Here is a 22,616-nt window from a genome sequence, read left to right as displayed (position 1 = left end):
AGTAATGAACCATCTATTAGTAGTAAATTTAGTTTTAATTATATGTATGACTCGATAAAACCACAGAAAATACGTATTACGTAATTCTTGCATGAACAAAGTAAACATTATTCCTTAGCAGGATTCAAACCCGGAGCTCAAAGTTTCCCAGAATCGCGTCCAGGTCAATCCGTTGGGAACATCCGCGTACAGATACGTCGATACAAATATTCATTAGACGCATCGCACGCGCACTGTTATCTAACATTAGTGTAAGAGCTCGGAATGCTAATGTGTTTGAATCGTGGCGAACTATTGTGCGGTAGGTTCGATCCTGGCCATACATTACAGTGCACACGCAATTTAGTAGTAGACTGATAATAAAAAAATATGATTTTGTTGTAAAAAAAAAAAGCGTGGGGTGCATGGTATAAGTTATAAATATTTTATGAACAGATATGAGTAGAAGGGTTATTTTGATAATATCCTGAAAAGCACCTTACGCTTTTTTACAATAAAATCAATTTTTCTCTACACTATTTTTAATTCAAATTTATTAAAATTAATTTTCTATTTTTTAGTTGGATGTTCTGTAAAAGCGTATTTTGTTAGTTTTTTTAAACTATTATTTTAGTTGAATTTCAATTTTTTCAAATATTTTGTTTAATATCGATTTGTCATCGGTCCTTAATAAGTATACCAAATTTTGAGTTAATCCGGCGTTTTGAAGGGGGTCAAAATCATGTTCAAAGATTCCGTTACAAACATACATACGTCTGAAGCTAATAAAAGCGTTTTCATAAATCATATTTGAGCCATTATACGGGTAGAGATATCGGGATTATGTCTTTTTTTTTATTGCCCTTGTAGGCAGACGAGCATACGGCCCGCCTGATGGTGAGTGGTTACCGTCGCCCATGGACTTCAGTAATGCCAGGGGCAGAGCCAAGCCGCTGCCTACCGCTTAATACTCTCCACAATGTTTTTAGAAATCATTCGAATAATTAACTCGCTCAAGTTGACTTGTCGTCTTTCCCGATAACTTCACTAGCAGCGCATTTAACTTTTATATTATGATATTGAAACGTCCATAGTGCTGTCGTATATATTAAACAATTCTTAGCTGGTTGACTCTCAAGCTGTCACTAGTTTATATTTAGGAACGTGCGAATTGACGCACCTTGATCTGTAGGATTGAAGTTTTAATATCATGGTCTGATTATTATGATTGCTTCTTGATACTTACCTGTACTGTTTATCCATCTAAATTCAAATTATACTGGTGGTAGGACCTCTTGTGAGTCCGCACGGGTAGGTACCACCACCTTGCCTATTTTAACCGTGAAGCAGTAATGCGTTTCGGTTTGAAGGGCGGGGCAGCCGTTGTGACTATACTGAGACCTTAGAACTTATATCTCAAGGTGGGTGGCGCATTTACGTTGTAGATGTCTATGGGCTCCAGTGGGCTGTGAGCTCGTCCACCCATCTAAGCAATAAAAAAAAATCCATTTAAACTATAATAAATTATATTAGGTTTTTTGTCGTTGTAATTATATTACGTAAAGGCTAGCTCCGCGACGTGATATAGGTTCGCCTCCCGGATGTCCTCGCAGACTTTATGTCGGTGCTCTGAGCCGGCACGTACGCTACACACGACACTACGAATGGTAATCGCTAATGCATTATGCACTCATGTACTTGAATTACACGTCTTTTGATTTATTTGTTTTGATAGACTTAGGTTTGATTATGCGAGCTCCACAAAAGGACGGGTATTCCTAATTCTATCTGTTTGTCATCATTTTGTGGCTTCTAATTCAGAATCAAGTCATAACTGGAGCTCACATCGTCTTCTCGCATTGAAACTGTATAATCTCAAAACTAACTAATTTTACAGGAGAGTGTTTTAAAAACTTCACATGTGATATATTTAATATTAATCATCTTTGCAACATTTATTTTTTATTTTTTACCAGTTACATTATCTGTCTTTTAAAGTAAGTTAGAATTATGTATTAATTTTGTTAATGGTAGTCAAAATATAGGTAAACTAAAAAAAAATATACTAAAACTAAACTACGCTCTTTTGACAGTATTTATGAGAAAAATACTGGTGATACCAAATGTTTCCACATATAATATTAACTGAATTTCGAATATTTTTGGAAATTGTACACTTTTAATGCGAAAAGGCGATATATTGTCTTGGTTTACCTTGATGAAAAGGAGGCTCCTCCTCCTCCTCCTTGCGTCGTTTCCTCACTGCTGAGGGTCGTGACCATTATAATTCGACATGATTTTACTCCTTGTGATGTCCCGCCAGCGCTTCCGATCATTGGCTGATCATTGGCCGAAAAGGAGGCACAGGTTCATAATTCCTTTTGGAATAACACCAATCTTCCGTACCAAACCACGACAGAATAGTGTTGTCACTAAATACGACGTCTTCTTTGTGTCCACCTTGTCCCACTAGGTGGGGTCGACACAGTCAATTTTTCTATTCCATTCTCTTCCATCAGCCGTCATCTCATATCGTCATTCACATACTCCATCCATGTTTTCTTCGGTCGACCTCTTCCTCCTCTATCTTGCACTAAATACGACTAAAACACGTAATATTTCAAGTCCCGTTATATTATTATACATAACGTAGGTCTCTTGACGTTATTCGTGGAGGATGTTATTCAAGATCATATGTCAGATTACCTTCTGCCTAAAATAAATCAGTATTCTTATATATCGTAAGACTAATGTTGGACACAGCTTCTTTCAAGGTATAACCACAACGTTTTATTCATGTATATATTATTATGTGGCGCGATGCCTTCAGCTCCTGTCTCACCAGGTCCTCGGTATCCCTATTGTTGGCCCTGTCTACTGTCTACAGCCTAGACTCGTTTTAATAGTAGGTGCCACTCAAGAATTCAACGGTCATCTGTTCCGTGACCAATATGCTTTGCCCATAGCAACTTTGACTTGGCTTTCTTCTTGCTACGTCGATTACTCTCTCATCTTCCTCTCTATTTGCTAATTCCTGAGGACTATCCAAAAAGTATTAATTATTATATTATAACGCATTGAGCGACGATATTGTAGCTATATTTGAGACATTGGAACTTATCTCTCAAGGTGTGTGGCGCATTTACTTTGTATATGTCTATGGGCTTCAGTAACTACTTAACACCAGGTGGGCTGTGAGCTTGTCCACCTATCTAAGCAATAAAAAAAAATAGATAGCACCTAAAGACCAGGTTGGTTATAGTTGCTCCACCATATGATGACTTCATGAGCTTGATGCGGCTGGTTTACATTCAATAAGTTATTTTATTGGTCGGTTCTATTGTTGATTGAGAAAATTGAGGTTTGAACATGGTCGGGGACTGCCCGGGATGTTACTACTTAGAGAAAATTTTTTTGTAATAAATTGAATGTGCTGCTTCTATTTGACAATATCCAAGACGTAATACCATCCTATATATGCCTCACACGTACTAGAGTCAGTCAGTCACATCAGTTTGAGATTGCAGAGCCGAAAATCGCTTTAAGCATTAGCGGGCGCGAGTTTGAATGGGCGATTTCGTCGACGAGTGCGCGAGGAAGGTCGATGTGATTGCAGCGAGTGTAGGGTGCTACTTACAGCGGTGCTAAATATAAAAATTAGGGACGTTGTGGAAAGCTCGGTGGAGTAATAGTTGTACGTCTCTGGGTTTTTTTTATTACTTAGATCTGTGGACGAGCTCACAGCCCACCTGGTGTTAAGTGGTTACTGGAGCCCATAGACATCTACAACGCAAACGTGCCACCCACCTTGAGATATAAGTTCTAAGGTCTCAAGTATAGTTACAACGGCTGCCCCACCCTTCAAACCAAAACGCATTACTGCTTCACGGCAGAAATAGGCAGGGCGGTGGTATCTACCCGCGCGGAGTCACAAGAGTCCTAGTGACAAATTTAGTGACTCACACTCATTAAATCTGTACGAAGAAATAAATAAAATTGACAAAATTATGCTTTGTATTTACATACTAGTAGTGTATTATAACGTTATAAGCACCGATATCATGCGTTTCGGCTTGAAGGATATGTAAATCATTATTTCGGTGCAATTCTTAAACTCCGGGCTCTCGTTTTTGAATGGGACAGGAATCCGACTACCACCATCAATCAGGCGTTCCATGAGTTCATTGTTCAGAAGATGCTATTTGAAGCGGAATAAACACAATTAGAATTACCATGCGTTACTTTCAATATAAAATTTACGAATAAAATGTACTATTAATAAATACTATTAATAAATAGTACTGAACTCTGCACATTGTACTCGGGCCTGTTTTAAATTTTTAAAATTACTTCAGTTCACAAATCGCGAAAATACCATTAATTTATTTATATAATTAGATAGTCGCCCTTCAAGGCACCCCGACTTTTGTACTTGAAACTATTTTCTATTCGTGCACAAAACGCTCAGCTGTTACCGAGCTTCAGCGAGTGAGCCCTGGCACGCATATATACCTAATGCATATAGCCTGTGTACAGCAACATCCCATAGGTATATATTTACATACACGGTGTACATATGTACATGAAAATAAATTCTCAGTGCCAAATTGCATCAAAATAACAGTAAAAAAAACTGTAATTGCTATATTGAATTTAAAAAAAAAGGATTTTAATGAAATTGTTTTTTTTTAGTGGTTACTGGAGCCCATAGACATATACAAAGTAAATTCGCCATCCACCTTGAGATATAAGTTCTAAGATCTGAGTATAGTTACAACGGCTGCCCTACCCTTCAAACTGAAACGCATTACTGCTTCACGGCAGAAATAGGCAGGGCGGTGGTACCTACCCGCGCGGCCTCACAAGAGGTCCTACCACCACTAATTGTTACTTAGTCCGAAGGTGGTTGCGACAGATTTTATTGACCAGGTGGTCCATAAATAAATTGCATAAATATAGGTAGCGATCCACTAAAATATTATCTAACTCCGTCGCAAAGTTCTCTAGCCAGCTTATAATCGACAAATACGCTTAAAACTAACCTCGTATTTTGATGATCTTTGAGGATAATGTCTGGTAGAAAGTCAACACTAAAACATGTTGAGACTTCCGAACCATGACACTAAACCTAAAACACTTTTATGTGTTATAGAGCAAATAAAAAGTTCGTGTGTAATCATATCTAGAAGAACAAAAAAACATGCCATGCTCTTTTCCTTGAACAGTTCATGAGATCTTTGTAAGCCTCAGATATTTTAAAGTTCGACTTTAAAATATTTCGCGGTGTTTGCTCACGTTTTGTCGATTCATCGTTTGTCGAATTTCGCCCGCAATAAACATAAGCGTGCTGACTAATGCATTGAATTATTCAGTTTTGCATGCAAGCTTTCGTTTGCAATCATAACATGCACGCCGCGCCTACCTCGGCCTGAGGAATGTCCTCTCGGTGGCTTCCAAGAAACATTGCCACTTTTCCATAAATTCATCCTGCGTACCGGTTAACTACCCAAATACATACGATATGGGTGCATTTGCAATTGTTTTGCATTCAAACAACAATAGGATTTATTGTAAAAAGACGTGCGCAGTCGGCGGAGGCGATCGCGCCAAAGCGGCGCGTGGCAATATGGCGGGCGCGCGTAATTTTTTTGCTGCGTTTCCGCGTGTGCCATGATTTTGGCCAGAGCTCCTCCGTGACGCAGACGACCCAGTTAGACCGCCAACCGGTGCCACGGCCAAGTCCAGGCGGGCATCCCCGATGAACCGGCGCCAATATCTATAAAATAAATTGGACCGTAATACTATGAGAAAAAAATAATGAAGGAAAACGTCATCGGATTTACCGCCAAAATGTACGAGTTGAACGCACTCCAGCGTTTTGGCAAGGTCCGCTGGATGCCGGCCTAATAGTTTGTTTGATTCGATAAGGTACGGGATATCGGCTATCGGAAGTATTTGTCGTCGACACACAATCTTGTGTGAGCCTCCACATGCAGTCTGTAATCGCGTCTAGTCGTTCGAGGATAAGTTCGGTAACTGTTATTGCTGTATTTGTGGAGAACAGTACAATGATAGGGTAGCAGTACGAACAGTAGTTTATTAAATACTTAGTATAATTAATTTAAATGGAGCTAGGAATAGGAATCGAATTAAATTCTTCTTATTGCCTATACTTACGTATCTGTGTTGTGCTCCCAAAGCAACTCTCCTATAGAGACCGTAAGACTTAGATTGAAAAGTTTGGAGAGGAATAAATTGATGGTATTTAAAAACCCACCAATTAATGCAACAAATATGAGTTTTTTGAATCATACTATTCAATATCTTTTTTTAGGCCCAAAACTACCTTCCTTGAAGAAATATTTTTGTCGGCGTAGAAAATATGTTTTCCTAAACCTCACTAGTACCTGCAAACGGGTCCAACCCATCTAAACACGACTAACGGGAAAGTTGTAGATGGGTAGTTGTAGTAGATAACCTCATCTTCTAATTGTTAACTGAACAAACCATTACCAAGTAAAATGTCCTATTCAGACAGATATAAAATAAAAGTACAATACAGTAGCTTTTAGTGGCTACCCCAGACGATTTTAATTCTCGTAATGTGCAATGGAATTCTAATACCTTCTTCATAACAAATGCAAACGACTGTAATTGTTTAAGGAGTCTGTCGCGACACAATGTGCCAACCGTGACATTAATCGCTTGGGATATTTAATATGCGGATTTGAATATTACATTTGACCTCAAAAAAAAACCTATTATATTTAGTGTCATTTTGTAGTGGTCATTCTTTATGGTCATAGATGAACCATAGACAGAAGATAGAGCGTCGGCTGGCTGCCTTTAGAATTGAATACGAAATTTCTATTGTTTTGGATTTTAAATAGTATATCTTAAGATTATATTGTTAATTTAATTTTAGTTTTAACCACGGGTCCTGGAGGTCATAGAGCAGTAATAAACTTTTGGTCGGCAGCCTCGCGTGCCTCGACTACCCTTTGCACTTGCGGGGGAAGTATATTTGTATTTTATCCGAGGACTCAAATTTCTAAATCAATCAAAATCACTTCAATGCTTTGAGCTTGTGAAAACAAAAATAAAAATCAGAGTTACTTTCGTATTAATATCATTATATTGTCTGACTGTAACTGTTGCTAACAGTCTTGCAGCATCCGAGTTAAATAAACAAAGCCTATTGTGGTCTAAATGAAATCTGTTAACCTGTGAAAACGATATCAGAATCCGTGAAGTGGTTCCAAAGATGTACGCCTACAAATCAACCGACAGGCAAACAGAAAAAAATATTGATGGTTTATCTTCTTATTATTTTTTTTTAGTCCAGCCGTTCTATTTATATTACTTTTCTTCAATGAAGAGCACACAACGACGTCAACTTTCTTAGTATTGGTTTTTAAAATCATCTATTCATTTGATAGAATAGTAAAATGTATGATAACTTTAATGATATATCTGTTTACAATTTTGGTAGTCCTTAGAATTACTTTTGTATTGCTCTTAAATCTTAATTTCTAATCCCTAAGCAGTAGGTATATTCTCGTAGTAAAATCTACGCTGCGTCAGATGCATTTTATAGGCATTCTATTTTCGCGTGGTCTGATATCATCGGTTTGACCAAGGAATGTACTATAAGACTAACTCCTTGCCAACAATCTTACTATATGTTGTTCATTTATATGCCAAATGCTTGCACCGTTCTTTGATAGTTTTACGAGCGCCATTTTTGTTTTTTTTTCGCGCGTTAACAGTCAGACAACATGGCTGCCCGTTTGCTTCCGGAGAATGTGGGTAGTTGATTGATATTACGATATTTCTTTAATCTATATATTGTTAATGCTATTAATCTATACTTCTATACTAATAATAAATCTACAGTGGTTTTTACGGATGTTCCGTTATAACTACTGAACCATGCATCCGATTGACTTGAAACTTGGTATCCGTGTAGAAAATACATGTACTTAATGGATAGGCTAATATGAGTGTTGGACTCCCTACACCAGTTGCAGGGGCGTTAATGATTAGAATATTTGTGGGGGTGATAAATAATAATGTTAATTTTAAATGCCCAGCGAAGCGGACGGCCACAGCTAGTCTTTTATATAATGTTACACAGGTTACAAATATTCTCAATGACTTTTTCAAAATCTTTGTGTTCCTTTAACAGGTTATTCGGTGATTCTAGAAACTAAAGTGGAGCTTTATGTGTGTCAGTGGACATCTCCTTGTTGATGATGAGTCATTTTCTTTTAATAAACATACTTTTATCTAATATCATAGATACTTTTTCGGCTAAAATCTAAGATTACGAAAATAGCCCATTGATTGAAATGTTATGAATGTTATGCAGATGAATCGCACCCACAAAAAAAAAAACATTGCTAGCTTATTAATCCAAAGCCTTTCCACATTAGTCAGGTAAAATAAGCTAAGTAAAAATACACAGAGCGGACAATAAGATACTCCAATATAAATTACCATTCTGCGGACATCTCTCCGAGTGTTGCCAACCTAAAAAACTACTTTGTTATTGTTTGTAAAACTGACCGCGGGCAACAACCTCGACCTTACGCAAAAATTGGCAACACCGTGACCGAAGTCAGGAGTGGCACGTGGCCCAGTGTCCTGCCAACGGTAGTTGCTGGCAGTCAACACTGGTGGCAATGCCAAGTGTCGGGGTTTCCTTATGTCTGGTATTTCGCTTTCTAGTTAGGAAAGTTTTGGTAGGCTAATCGTGTATGGTTTTTATTTTGTTAAGGCGATGAATATCTCTGGATAGGCAGCATTTGGAGGCCACTTCGGTTATCAAATAGGCTGTATAGGTTATCTTCCGTGAAATAGGTAATCATACTGTACTGTAGGAAACGTTCATCTTTATTATTGTCATTAGATTTTTACGATAAAAGACTATATCGCCTAGCACTAAGTAATTTGTACATGCAATTTTACATGGAATATATTTTATTCTGGTCTACACAAGTAAGCCGATGAAACTTTTTAAATCCTAAAGGTCTTCATCTATGTCTCCAGTGGAACTTTGTTCCAATTATTTTAAAATGGGTTTCCTTCATAGTTCCCCGTGCCGAAAATGAAAACTTATGTAGTAAAGAAAGCAAGCACTTTATTTTCAAATCTATCTAATCTTAATATTCAAATCTTAAAATTCACACATTCACAGAAGGGTAGACACCCCGTGAAGCTTGGCAAGTCCACGCACAGTCTGCGAGTCACGCCAACTTGATGTTTTGTCTGGGAAAATGTTTACTGTTGGCCGAATCTAATGTTGATCAAATGGTTCGGCTGCCGGCTTTTCGAAATAATTTTATTCGTAGATACGGCTTATGGCTGAAAACTTCGGATCCCTTAAACAGAATTAAAGTTTGTCGTTAAATACGATTTTATTATCCTGATTTCTGTTTTTTACCGCTGTTTTCGGAGAGGTTATTGTCTAAAGGTCAAATACGTTGATCGAACATACTGCAAACTAAATATAAGCTGTGTGAAACAAGACTAAGCTACAAAGATAGTTTCAAATTCGAACCTTGAGAAAAGTCCTATAAGCCACAAATTTAAGAATTCAATTCGTCAGAAACTTGTACAAAAGAGTCGTAAACAAATAAGCGCTGCTAAATCTAAGCAGGCTTATACAAACAAAATTATACAAACCTGCTTCAATTGCTAAAGCCACAAGCAAACTCTTGGGTGTTAGGCGTGCCCATATTTAGAGGACTCAACGAATACTTTCATATGCAGAGATATGGCATGTGCTCTCGTTATTTATTGGTGGCGCATTGTGCCGAAATGCAAGGGGATTCAAAAGCACGCAGCGCAAGCGATTTTAGGTCAAAAACAGAATTCATGTGGCGTTATGAATGTTGCAGGCGGAAGTGCCTTCCTATTGTTCTGTTTGATCTTGCCGCATTCAAGATTTTTGCGCAGACCTTATTTGTAGTTTGGCTGCAGTCTTTAATTGTGATTTTATTGAGGACAAGGACATAAGAGAGAGACATATGCTTCTAGAAAAGTGGGCGGCTATATATCAGCTTCCACCCGCGCCGTTATAATATTGCTAAAAGGACGCTATTTTACAGCAGCTGTGTATCATTATTTATCGCGAGCAGACTATGTACATAGTATTTTAGTTTCAATTACTGATATTAAGGTATATTATAAGCACGCATTTATACCGCTACCCTGTCTATTTCTGCCACAAAGCAGTCCTATGTGCCAAACTAAGGTTGAGACAACAGTCACACTTTACAATTGGGACTCATGTCTCAAGGTAGATGGTGGCATTAAATTTGTGATGTCTATGGACTTCTAAGTCTGCACAAAAAAGAAATTTAAAAGACTGTTGATTGTAATACCTAGCTAAAATAATAAATATCTCTGTAGCTCAAATTACCAATGACATGCCACGGAAAGGTCTCTCATAAATTTCTTCTAAAGAAGGTCACACCGATACGAAAGTTAGTAAAAGAACATGGAATTCCAAAGCTTATCGTCAAATAAATCATGTATTTGCATATTTTACATTGTGATTCAATACGCATTACAATACAATATTGTTCGATGTGATTGTATTTAGAATAAGGTGGGTTCTTTTTTGAACCAAGTCTCTGCATTGAAACGTCACGTCAAAGTCAGATTGCCTAAAGATAGATTGTGTAGATCTGTCGAGACGCTCCCTTATTCTTTCTTTTTTCTTTTTTATTGCTTAGATTGATGGACGAGCTCACGGCTCACCTGGGGTTAAGGGGTTACCGGAGCCCATAGACATCTACAACGTAAATGCCGCTACCCACCGTGATACACGAGTTGTAAGGTCTCAGTTTTAACGGTACAACGGCTGCCCCACCCTTCAAACCGAAACGCATTATTGCTTCATGGCAGAAATAGGCAGGGTGGTGGTATCTACCCCTGCCGACTTACAAGATTCATTTATTATTATATAATACACAAATGACGCATTAGCAGTGATCCTAATAAGGTGGAACAAAGGCTCGTTCACGCATTAACTTTTTTCGTCTTTGTTCACCCATTTTTAATATACTATATGAAGATTTTGTATAGTTTTCCCAAATAAAAAATAAATAAAAAAGTGATTCCTAATATAAGATTGTGTGTGTTTACGAGTGTGTAGCTCGCGACATTAGCAATGTATTTACGATAGATCAGTCATGGTTTGAACAGACTATACAACATAGAGTGGATGCAATTTGCTTGCAATAAGTTTGTTTGCTTGATTCTAACATATTGCGCAAATGGTTTATGATGGCTCTTACACAGCCATACTGTCGTATTTATAAGTTTAAAATATTAGTTAATGTTGTTTTAAAATTGAAACAACAATTTGACTTGAATTTTGTTAATTTTTTTTTATTGTGAAAAAATATATGAACAAAATTAAAGTCAGTGTGAACTATTTGGAGAGGAGACACGGTTTGCTCCATGATTTGGTGGACTATTTTGGGCAATATTTAAATGAGCTTAAAAATCAATATCGAAACTATTCAGGTTTTAACTGTTTAACAATACATTATTCTTAACTGATGATTCTTCAAGTTGAGGTTTACGTTTCCTTCTCTTACTACGCCTTTCCGATTCTAGTCTTTCGTATTATCTTTTCTGTTCTCAAGAAAAAGATCGATGCCTTTGAAATGTGGGTGTGGCGGAGGATGCTGCGAATACCGTGGACTGCCATGAGAACAAACGAGTCCATTCTAAGGCAGCTAGACATCCGAAAAAGGCTCTCTTCCATCTGCCGGGAACGTGTTATGAGCTTCTTCGGACACATCATGCGGTCTCCCAGACATGAATTAGAGAAGCTCATAATTACGGGTCGAATAGAAGGCAAGCGCGCCGTGGGCAGAACACCAGCCAGATGGTCAGATCTGGCAAGAGAAGCACTCGGTGGTAGTCTGTACCATGCAGTCCATGCCACCCATGATCGGGTGCATTGGAAGTACATCGCATGTGGTCGCGATCCTCAGTAGTGAGGGAACGATATAGAAGAAGAGTTTCTGTTCTCAAGCATCGACACCTTACGATTAGAAAACTTTCATCGTTCAATGTCACTATTATAGTAATTATTTCACAATATCTCGATAGCCTGTAGCCTTATGGGTGTTTACACCAATTTATTCATTGAAACACGTGCTTAATATGTGTTCACTGACAACTTTCATACGCTTACGAAGGAATCATATTGGATAATAAGTTATTATGTTGGAAAATATTAGAATTTCAATTGCGTCGACATTAACATCGCAGTACGTATGTACTCTGGATTATATGATTGAGATTTTCTTTTATAACCGAATTTTCTAGACAGTCTCCAGTGGTAGAAAGCGATCTGGTTTTACTCCTGATTTCAGTGACGGTGACTATTTATATTCAAGTGGACCATATACTCATCCGTGTCAGCATTAACATCCAACTGTTACGCGCTAGGGGTTCGGGATAAATAAGATTCTACCGAAGTACAAATTAGAAACTGTATTCAACACTTAGAACACTAAAAACACTTTACAAATACTTTAAAATTCTCAATTAGTTTCTTCCGCTTCGCTTCAGGTGATCCATTCGCTATTTTGCTTCAAGTAGTTCCGACTACCACATCCCTAGAATTATCGAGAATATTCCACACCTTTCGAGTATTGTGTTTCCGCTATCTGACAACAGATGGCGTTGTACTTCTCGAACGCTGTAGGTGCAACTAGGCCCTCCGATATTCGTTCGACTATTCGGCGATAGATGGCGTTACTTTTACCGGCGTAACACAATGAATCCAGTACCGGAAGCTCATACTTCGGTTCCCTCTGTATTTTGTACCGTATGTTCCATGGGGAGTGCTCTGAGGAATTGTTCGAGATGATACCAGCATCTCGTTTTTACCATCGCACCGCCCGCCACCGGAGTAGAGTTCATCCATACTACCTGGAGCCACTGCGGTCATCCACAGTGCGTTTCCAGAGATCTTTTTTGCCACGTACCATCCGGCTATGGAATGAGCTCCCCTCCACGGTGTTTCCCGAGCGCTATGACATGTCCTTCTTCAAACGAGGCTTATGGAGAGTATTAAGCGGTAGGCAGCGGCTTGGCTCTGCCCCTGGCATTGCTGAAGTCCATGGGCGACGGTAACCACTCACCATCAGGTGGGCCGTATGCCCGTCTGCCTACAAAGGCAATAAAAAAAAAAAAAAAAAAATACAAGGTAATGAAACCAGGACTCCGAATGTCGCAAACATTTTTAACAAGGAAATGGACATAAACCCAGATTCGAACGTAGCGTAGTCAGGGCAACCACTAGGCCAGTCAGACGAATATAAATATATTGTAATTATTTTGTGATTACAACAAAATTACAACCGGACATACCTGCGATATATTTTTCAGTAAAGGCCGAGTGATTCATTCGTCCGCCATCATTTGCGCGAGATAAAGACTTTGTTTATATCTTTCGATAATATTTAGATTTGAACACTTAGTTGGGATATCTGGCTACTATTCGATTGGGGAAATGTAGTTTTTATTTATTGTTTCGTTTGCGTTTGGATTTCTAACGCAGGTAGGTGCAATGTTTGTATTGCGTTTTCAGTTCGTTGCGGCAAATATTGTTTTTTTTAGCAGAGCACTCTGCATCTTGTTTGTGTTAATTGTTTAACGGATCTCAGATAATTCTGCGCCTTACCTTGAGACGGTTGAATTGTAGTAGAAATAGTTTTCTTCCGCGCTCGCGGGTCGCGTGTAACTAACTTATCGAGCAGGTAGCAGATTGCGAGTATGAAGACAACTAAAGTGGCGGATGAAAGGCGATTGCATACAGCAAAGATGCGAATGTTGCGATGGATGTGTGGAGTAACGAGAATGGATAGAATACGGAATGATTATGTTAGAGGAAGTCTGAAAGTGGCACTTGTGACAGAGAAGCTGAGAAGTGCGCGTTTGGGATGGTATGGACATGTGATGAGACGAAATGAAAATGAGGTTGGTAAGAGAATGTTAACTATGAATGTGGAAGGATATAGAGGAAGAAGTAGACCTAAGAAGAAATGGATGGATTGCGTGAAAGACGATATGGGTAAGAGGGGAGTGAGCGAAGAAATGGTATATGATAGAAGAGTATGGAAGGAGAAAACATGTTGCGCCGACCCCAGGTGACTGGGAGAAGGGCAGGATAATGATGATGATATGATGTTGCGAGTTTGATGAACCGGTATTTATTTGTTCATATCTGTTTAATGAAGAGTAGATAAAAAAAGGCTTGTTCATGAATTCGTTTGACTACGATAGTTAAAAAGATATATTCAAATACTGAGGTATATATTGTTGACATATTGGCTTCACAAACAGAATAATTTTAAAGATAGATTTTTTTCAACTAGAGCCCCACGTTGGGCGCCACTTAGCTATATTTCATGTTATACGGCTATATACGAAAGGTCAGTGGTAGCAAACAATTCTAGCAGTTTTAAGTACAGTTGTATAATGGTTCGATTGTTCACAGGACGAGTTCCATCCGTTCATAGAGGCCCTAATGCCTTTCGTTAAATCGTTTTCGTACACGTGGTTCAATTTACAAGCGGCGAAACGGAAATATTACAAAAAACACGAGAAACGGATGAGTCTTGAGGAGGAGCGGCATACTAAATATGAATTACAGGTAAGACAAACATAGTTGCACTTTCCTAACTCTTAACAAGTGTAATTGACTCGATGGCTGAGTCCAACAGTGGACGCTTTTATTTCCAACATCGAAATAATTTATTTATATATACTAAAATAGAGTTCATTAAATGTCTTTACATAAGCACTGTTTCTAAAAGTCACAGAGTCAAATTTTTTTTAATTGTGTAAATGGGTGGACGAGTTCACAGTCCACCTGGTGCTAAGTGGTTACCGGAGCCCATAGATATTTACAACGTAAATGCGCTACCCACCTTGAAATATAACTTCTAAGGTCTCAGTATAGTTACAGCTACCAATTAGAACCTTAACTAGGTTTATAGTTTTTATTTACATTAAGACAGGTTGAAATAATCTCGATGACATTGGTGTAACACTCTTATTACCAGGTGGGCTGCAAGCTCGTCCATCTATCTAGCAATAAAAAAAATATATATATATAAAATTTAAAGCTAAACGAGTATACTATATAAACGAGCTTAATGAGTATGCCCAAGGACTCAGTAAATTAATATCAGTTTCCAAACAGCAGCTCTTCTGATTTCGGAAGTATGAAAAAAAAGTTAATCAAAACTAATTGTGATTATGCCATCATGTTTCAAGATGAGCGATGGCATTGACATTGTGATTAATGAGCTCCTGTAGGGTGCGGTGTGAGTTTGTTAGTTAAAGATAATGTTACTTAAAAATGTTTATTGATCAAAATATAGAGAGAATAAATCAAATGTTAATATTATGAATGCACCCGGGTGACGCGGTTGTTGATCGTGCACTGACGATTTGTGGAAATGAAGTTAACGCGTCACGCGAATTATGCTGACAAAGGTGTTCGGTAATATATCACCGAACAGCTCCTAACCAGTTAACATCAGAGAGGTGTCCTCTCGTTTTCCTCATCTACGGCAACAAAGTAACAGAGAAGTTTTACTATCAGAAACCAGAAGATATTCGCCCTTTTACAGTTGGCTATTTTTTAATCATTGTCTCAAATATCTTACCGAAGTACTGGTACATTGAAATTGCTTTTTTACCTTTACAGATAAGAGTTCTTTAACTAAGCGTGTGCCTAAAATTCAGTTTGTATAAAAGGTATGAGCCTATATTGTGTTGTATTCGTGAAGACGGGATCATGGCTTACCAAGTGCTATGTGGTCACCGGAGTCCGTGGTGGCCTAAAGGATAAGACGTCTGGTGCATTTGTATCTTGCGATGCACCGGTGTTCGAATCCTGCAGGCGGGTTTTATTATTTTTATAATGAAATACTTAACAAATATGTTCAGGATTGACCTCCACGTTGAAGGAATATAATTTGCGTAATTACTGGTGGTACGACGTCTTGTGAGTCCGCACGGGTTGGTACCACCACCCTGCCTATTTCTGCCGTGAAGCAGTAATGCCTTTCGATTCGAAGGGTGGGGCAGCCGTTGTAACTAAACTGAGACCACAGAACTCATATCTCAAGGTGGGTGGCGGCTTTTACGGTATGGATGTCTATGGGCTCCGGTAACCACTTAACACCAGGTGGACTGTGAGCTCGTCCACTTATCTATGGAATAAAATAACAAAATAAGGCCCGTTAAGACACGAAGTAGAAGTCTGTATTGGACCATGTAACCGCTGCCGCATCTTCCATTGCCGGAACATCTGACTACTTCTTGATTGCAGTGGGCGCGACGATGGTGCGTAATCTTAGTAAATTTGGTCGCAGTTGGGAGATTCATAGCAATGTATTGACATTGTTCATGACTCGTGGCACAGTTGCATTAATATATTATATTGGGTAAAAGTCTGTCAATTTAACAAAAAACAAAAAAATATATTTTTGAAATCAGATTGCATCAATTGACTATGTAAAAAAAATTGAATTTTCAGAATGAAAAAGCAGAAGTCAAACAAAAATGGGCATCCCGGTTACTGGGAAAGCTTCGGAAGGACATCACCCAAGACTGCAGAGAGGACTTCGTGCTCAGCATCACGGGCAAGAGGCCGGCGGTCTGTGTCCTCTCCAACCCGGACCAGAAGGGCAAGATGCGGAGGATAGACTGCTTGAGGCAGGCCGATAAGGTCCTTAAGAATTATTTCACAAATATCTTCAGCTTATGGACTGTGAACTTTATCAAACTGTAAAAGTGACCCTTTTTTAAATCGCGGCTACTTTGTGTTTGTATAGCCTTCGAAAACAGCTGAGCATACGGCCCATCGATGAAGAATCATTATTGCTCTTGGACAGTTGCAATATCAGGCACAGTCAGGACGCTACTTATCTGTGTTGATTTATTTTAAATCTCGCTTAAAATAAATCAACATGGCAGGTCAGAGGCTTAGGAAAAAGATCAGATAGATGATATAGGTCATATAGGTGAGATAAATGTCGCATCTCGAGGTGGGTGGTTTTATTTATATTGTACCATTTAAGAGTCCGCCACCGCCTAAATAAGCCCGCGAGCTATCCAAGAGATTAACTAACAGAGATGTACAGGCATATTATTAAAACATTCGTATTGTGGTTTTGAAAATTGAGCCAAAAATCTTTATACCGAAATCACTGAGGGGACATTTCAATTTTTATTTATTCGCTTGTATATTGTGAATTCTATAAATGTTTGTAGCCTCACAGAGATCTTTACTATGACGCTCAGAGCACACATGTTTGTGTTCCCAAATAGAATCCGAGTATAAATGGATCCAAGCTATTCAGATGTCGAGTGCGTTTGTAATATTCCTTTTGTATTGACTACGATACAGCTAAAGGAAGTTAAGATTTTTGTCTAAAAATACAGCAGGTCCGTGTGCTCGGGTCATTTAGTCTTTCGGAGCTCTTAAGCTAAGTCGTTGTAGTTTGGTCAATATCTCCGTATATCGCAACGTAATGGTCTTAGTTCATTTGTTAATATCGCCTATGGTGTACTTGTGATAGAACACCTCGAGAAGTGTAGGTGAAGTCTTACAATTATTTTGTTCTTTGTGTACTTCGCAACGATTCTGTCCTCTTCGGCACGACTCTAGCAGTGGAAGGTATAGGACGGCAGCATATCTCGTACAGCACGTCCCAAGACGTATTAGTGAAAGTATTTTTTTCACAGCCCACCTGGTGGTTACTGGAGCCCATAGACACCTACAATGTAAATACCCACCTTGAGACATGAATTCTAAGGTCTCAGTATAGTTACAACGGTTGCTCCACCCTTCAAACCGAAAAGCAGTAATGCTTCACGGCAGAAATAAGCAGGGTGTTGTGACTACTGTCATCATCATCTAACGTTCTGTAGCAAAAGAAAAAAAGAAAATTGATCCTAATAAAATCATCCATCATCTATATTCCAGGTGTGGAGACTAGATCTGGTCATGGTGATACTCTTCAAAGCCATACCCTTGGAGAGCACGGACGGAGAGCGACTAGAGAAGCACCCTGAGTGTACGCAGCCAGGTCTCTGCGTGAACCCGTACCACATCAACGTCTCTGTCCGCGAGCTGGACCTCTACCTCGCAAACTTCATCAACAGCTATGGTAATGGGAGCGACGGTCTTCCAGGTCTTTCGCTCAGTACTTATATTTTCTATTAGCTAAAGTGTTTGGGTGCTGTTGACTAATCGATTCGAAGGTCTGGACTTGCAATGAGAACTATGATAATTAACACGATGAGTGCTCTTAAGAATTATGTACTTGTAAAAGCATTGTAGTAAGAGTTCCTCTGTAAGTCGCAATGAATAGATAAATAGCGGTTGTACTTAAAATATAAACGAACTGATATTGTGTAAAACCACCAGTCCACAGCGCTCATTCATTGTCTGGTTGTTCTAGTTGCTTTATATTTGAGTAGTAGAATATCGAATTATCTTACAATATTAATGCGCCATACACATACATATCTAGCTTGTAATCTATTGCTTCAAATTACCGGATTTTAACATCATGCCAATTTCGATTTCTGGTTTCAAAACCCTACCGCCATAATTTAAAAGTTATTTTAATAGTACCTATTTAATCTGGCCACTGTGACGAGCGCTAAAGATAAACTTGGATACGCCCAGTAATTTTTATTTTCAGTTTCTTTCAAGCGACAGTTAGTCGGAATTGACAATGGCACGGGCTATGAGCTATTTATAACAAACAGTTGATTTGATTTTGTTAGCTAAAAAGTATAGCTTAGTTAAAATCTAGAAGACAAACCACCACCTATTAAAGCTAGATTATCCTCTTAGACTACTAGCGAACAACAAAAAAACCATGTTAATATTTCATAATAGCAGCTCAAGGTTTTAAACATTGAGCGTACACAGAAAAAAAATAACTTTATCAATAATCTTTAAAACCTTTATAATAGAAGAAGAGAATTAATTTTGAGTTAGGTATTCAGTTAGTAATTTTATATCAATTGTTATTGTCAAATAAATAAAATTTTTCCGTTTGTCCTGGGACAGATGACAGATGTGAAATTAGTGTTAGAAGTCATTTCATTACTTCAGCAGAAGAACTCCACACCATATCTCCTTACTGAGTGTGGTCGCCTGGTGTATGGAATGGTCTGGTACCCTCAAGCTATAATTCTGTTCTCCGTGATTTCAATAATTGCCTATTAAAATATTAAATGGCTATAAAACTCATACATTAGCTGTCAACTACAATTCTAGAACGACTTTTTGGTCTTATTTGGCACACGTTCAAATGTCCCTTAGTGCAGCGATGACACAGTAAATAATACATTTAATAGTCACAGCCAAAGCGGTGCGGTCACATGCTTTCGGAGATATTCAAAATAAATTTGAATCCATTGTGAATCATTGTAGAAATATAGCTCAAGTAACGGCTGATTCTGAACATGTTCATTGATCATTTATTATCTTTATTTATTTATTTTAATTATCTTTTCGAGAAAATAGAGAAGTCACAATGAGCTATATTGTACAGTAATTAGTCGTAACACTATATTTTACCAAATAAATATGTTTCGGTAAAGATTATACACAGTTCAGACAGACGTCATCTCATTGCTCTCTATGGGTAGATCCGCGAAGCAGTAATGCGTTTCGGTTTGAAGGGTGGGGCAACTGTTGTAACTTTAATTGAGACCATAGAACTTATATCTCAAGGTAGGTTTCGCATTTACGTTGTAGATATCTATGGACTCCAGTAACCGCTTAACACCAGGTGGGCTGTGAACTCGTCCACCCATCTAAGCAATAAATAAAAAAGAGATTATTTTATAGTTTAATGTACACATTTATGCATGCCCAATATAGTTAATTTTGGTCAAATCCTTTCTAAAGCAGTTTTTTTACATAAAAATAGTGCCAATGTATTATGTGTACCTATCTATAGTGTATAGCACATTATCTTTACTAAAAAGATAATTTAAATCGTTAAATACTGGTGCAGCCCAAATGAGTATTTGTTTAAACAATTCGCATGTTACCTATCGCATTACGCCAGAGATATTCACTGAACTGTTAACAACTTACCCCCTTATCGTGGCCCCCGCTAATGACATAACCGACCCAGGGGACGAGGCAACGTAAAGCCGCCATTGCCCTAAATATATCTCATCGGATCTCACGGATCCGCTCTCGGTGCTTTTAGGTTCTTCAAACAACACCATTGTCAAATGCGACGAAGAGTTCGTCGTGCAATCTAGCCCATAGACTGAGTTTCTTGTCGAATCTTCTCAGTGGGTATTGATTTCGACTCTATGGTAGATTCAGCGAAGCACTACTCTTGTTAGGGCTAGTGTTAGCATCTCTAGGTCGAGCCGTGAGCTCACCTAATAGTGCGAGCGTAAATGGAAAGCCCCTTAGGCTACCAACAATTAGGTAGGAAAGAAAGGATTACAACAGCTGCGTACAATCAAGCGAACAAACGATATGTATGAACAAAAAAACAAAACCTGCAAACACTAATTTCTAATAATTTTTTTATAATATGTAGTTACTTTGCCATAACGCTAAATTTTACCCTCACTTCATTTACGTAGAAAGTGAAAATATTTTTGAGTTATAAAATGTTAAGGAGCTATTTAAATACCTATTTTGAAACATTCTTTATTGGTGGTCAACTTGTATTGGTTTTACCGTGATGTTATATATAGCCTAGAGCCTTCCTCAATAAATGGGCTATCTAAAACTGAAATATTTTTTCAAATCGGACCAGTAGTTCCCAAGATTAGCGCGTTCAAACAAACAAACTCTTCAGCTTTATAATATTGGTATAGATTTAACTGTATTATAATAACAAAAATACGTGTAGAAATATATACTAAAATGAGAATCGTATTTGAAATAATATATAACTGAAGTGAATATTTCTTCTAGTCTAGAATGGTCCGTGTGTGAATCGGTAAATGGTAAAGAAATGTTTTGAAATTCAACTTGAGTGGATCTTCTTTTTCTATGTTGTAGATTATCGCTTGAACATTTCTATCATTTTATATCCAAAGGCTTTACCTTTTGTTTAAGCTCGTAGATATAGAACAAAAAAATTAGTTTTGTATGCTGACGTAGGGTATATAGAAATCTATTGTATCTATCGGATGTGTTTCAGATATCCTAAGTGGGTCCATCTCTCCTCATCCACCTAGAGACAAAGAGAACGAACACGAGGCTAAGAACAAAGGTAACAGCTGCAATTTACCGTGCACTGTATTGTGTCGTATGTTTGCCGTTGTGACAATCGATTATATACCTTGTCGTATGAGATGTGAGATTATAAATTATGTTGTATTATAGTTTAGGGTTATGCCTTTGTTAGGTCCATTAGACCTGTGAACTTTTTTCTTGCAATAGCACTAAAGATTAGATTTTGTGTTCCAATGTATCAATGCAAATAATACAATATAAACCATTATGTAACTGAGATGGTTTGTTTACAATTTCCTTTTTTTTTGGTTTTCATTAAGATCCTTTGTATACAAAGAAAGCACCACGTTTCCTCGAATAAATAGTCGAACATTGCTATCCTATTTGTGTTGTCTAATGCCAAAACTAAGAAATAGCTTCAAACAATGTAGACTATATGATTATTTGTCCGGCACTACTGAAGTCTATGGCCGGCGGTGACAGCTCCTCATAAGTTGGCCTGTAGGCTTGTTTACCAACTGGCTATAAAAGGTTCTGATATCCCACATCACTTCCTCTGACATTACGACAATAGAAAGCTATATCATCGATTGTTGCAGCATCGATTGGTGTTGTTTTGTGAAAATTCTGGTCATTCAAAAACAATTTAGAGTTGCACTCACTCTCTCGAGCTTCCATTGAGAATTAAAATAAGAATGTTACGTTTATTTGGTCTGTGTTCATTCTCTTTAACTCAGTATTTGTTTTGTCAATGCTTTACTAACATTATAAAAGGCAGTTTTAGTGTTGCAGGTCCAGGCCACAGGTTGGCTGTGGCTTGTCCTGTTTCATAGGCTTAAAACTTATTTTGAAACAAATTACAATTTACGTGCAATTATTTTTTTTGGGTTTAATTAGAGCATAAACAGACCGGTTAGCCTGAGACCACGACAGAGTCCGAAGCGTCAAACTGATCCGAAATGTAAAAATGTAGAGTGAAGCATTGATATAATTAACCCTGTAAATATGTCACAGGTGTGTGGTATCGAGGTGTAAAAATGTTTAATAACTCTTTGCTTACCTGTAAACGAGACTTGGAATACTATAATATAAGTCTTCAATTACGCTCAGGTCTTGGTAATTGATTTAAAGGTATAATGTTTTCAATAATTGTGTGTTATCATTATTATTTTTTATACGGTTATTTTTTATATTGTCCGATTCATATAATATAAATATTTATTTATATTTATATTATATGAATCGGACAATATTGAGTGTAAGATTGTTTTTTTCTAATTTCGTATACTGTGATAGATTCCAGTGATTCTGTCTCGGGTGAAGCTTCAAATATTGTAACTAAAACGATTTTGCATTC

General features: G+C 37.9%; 1 protein-coding gene across 1 annotated transcript in view; it reads left to right on the top strand.

The window, feature by feature from the left end:
- LOC105841689 (nuclear factor 1 B-type) overlaps positions 1-22,616 on the top strand; it is a 60,421-nt gene that overhangs the window by 24,829 nt on the left and 12,976 nt on the right. Inside the window, exons 2-5 of the mRNA XM_038020940.2 lie at positions 14,510-14,665; positions 16,562-16,753; positions 18,014-18,197; positions 21,225-21,296. Of these exons, the coding sequence (XP_037876868.1) occupies positions 14,510-14,665; positions 16,562-16,753; positions 18,014-18,197; positions 21,225-21,296 (604 nt within the window). The remainder of the gene's footprint in view (positions 1-14,509; positions 14,666-16,561; positions 16,754-18,013; positions 18,198-21,224; positions 21,297-22,616) is intronic.

Source organism: Bombyx mori, chromosome 27 (genome assembly GCF_030269925.1).
Source record: "Bombyx mori chromosome 27, ASM3026992v2".
Lineage (NCBI taxonomy): Eukaryota > Metazoa > Arthropoda > Insecta > Lepidoptera > Bombycidae > Bombyx > Bombyx mori.
This window is presented reverse-complemented; position numbering and strand designations above follow the sequence as displayed.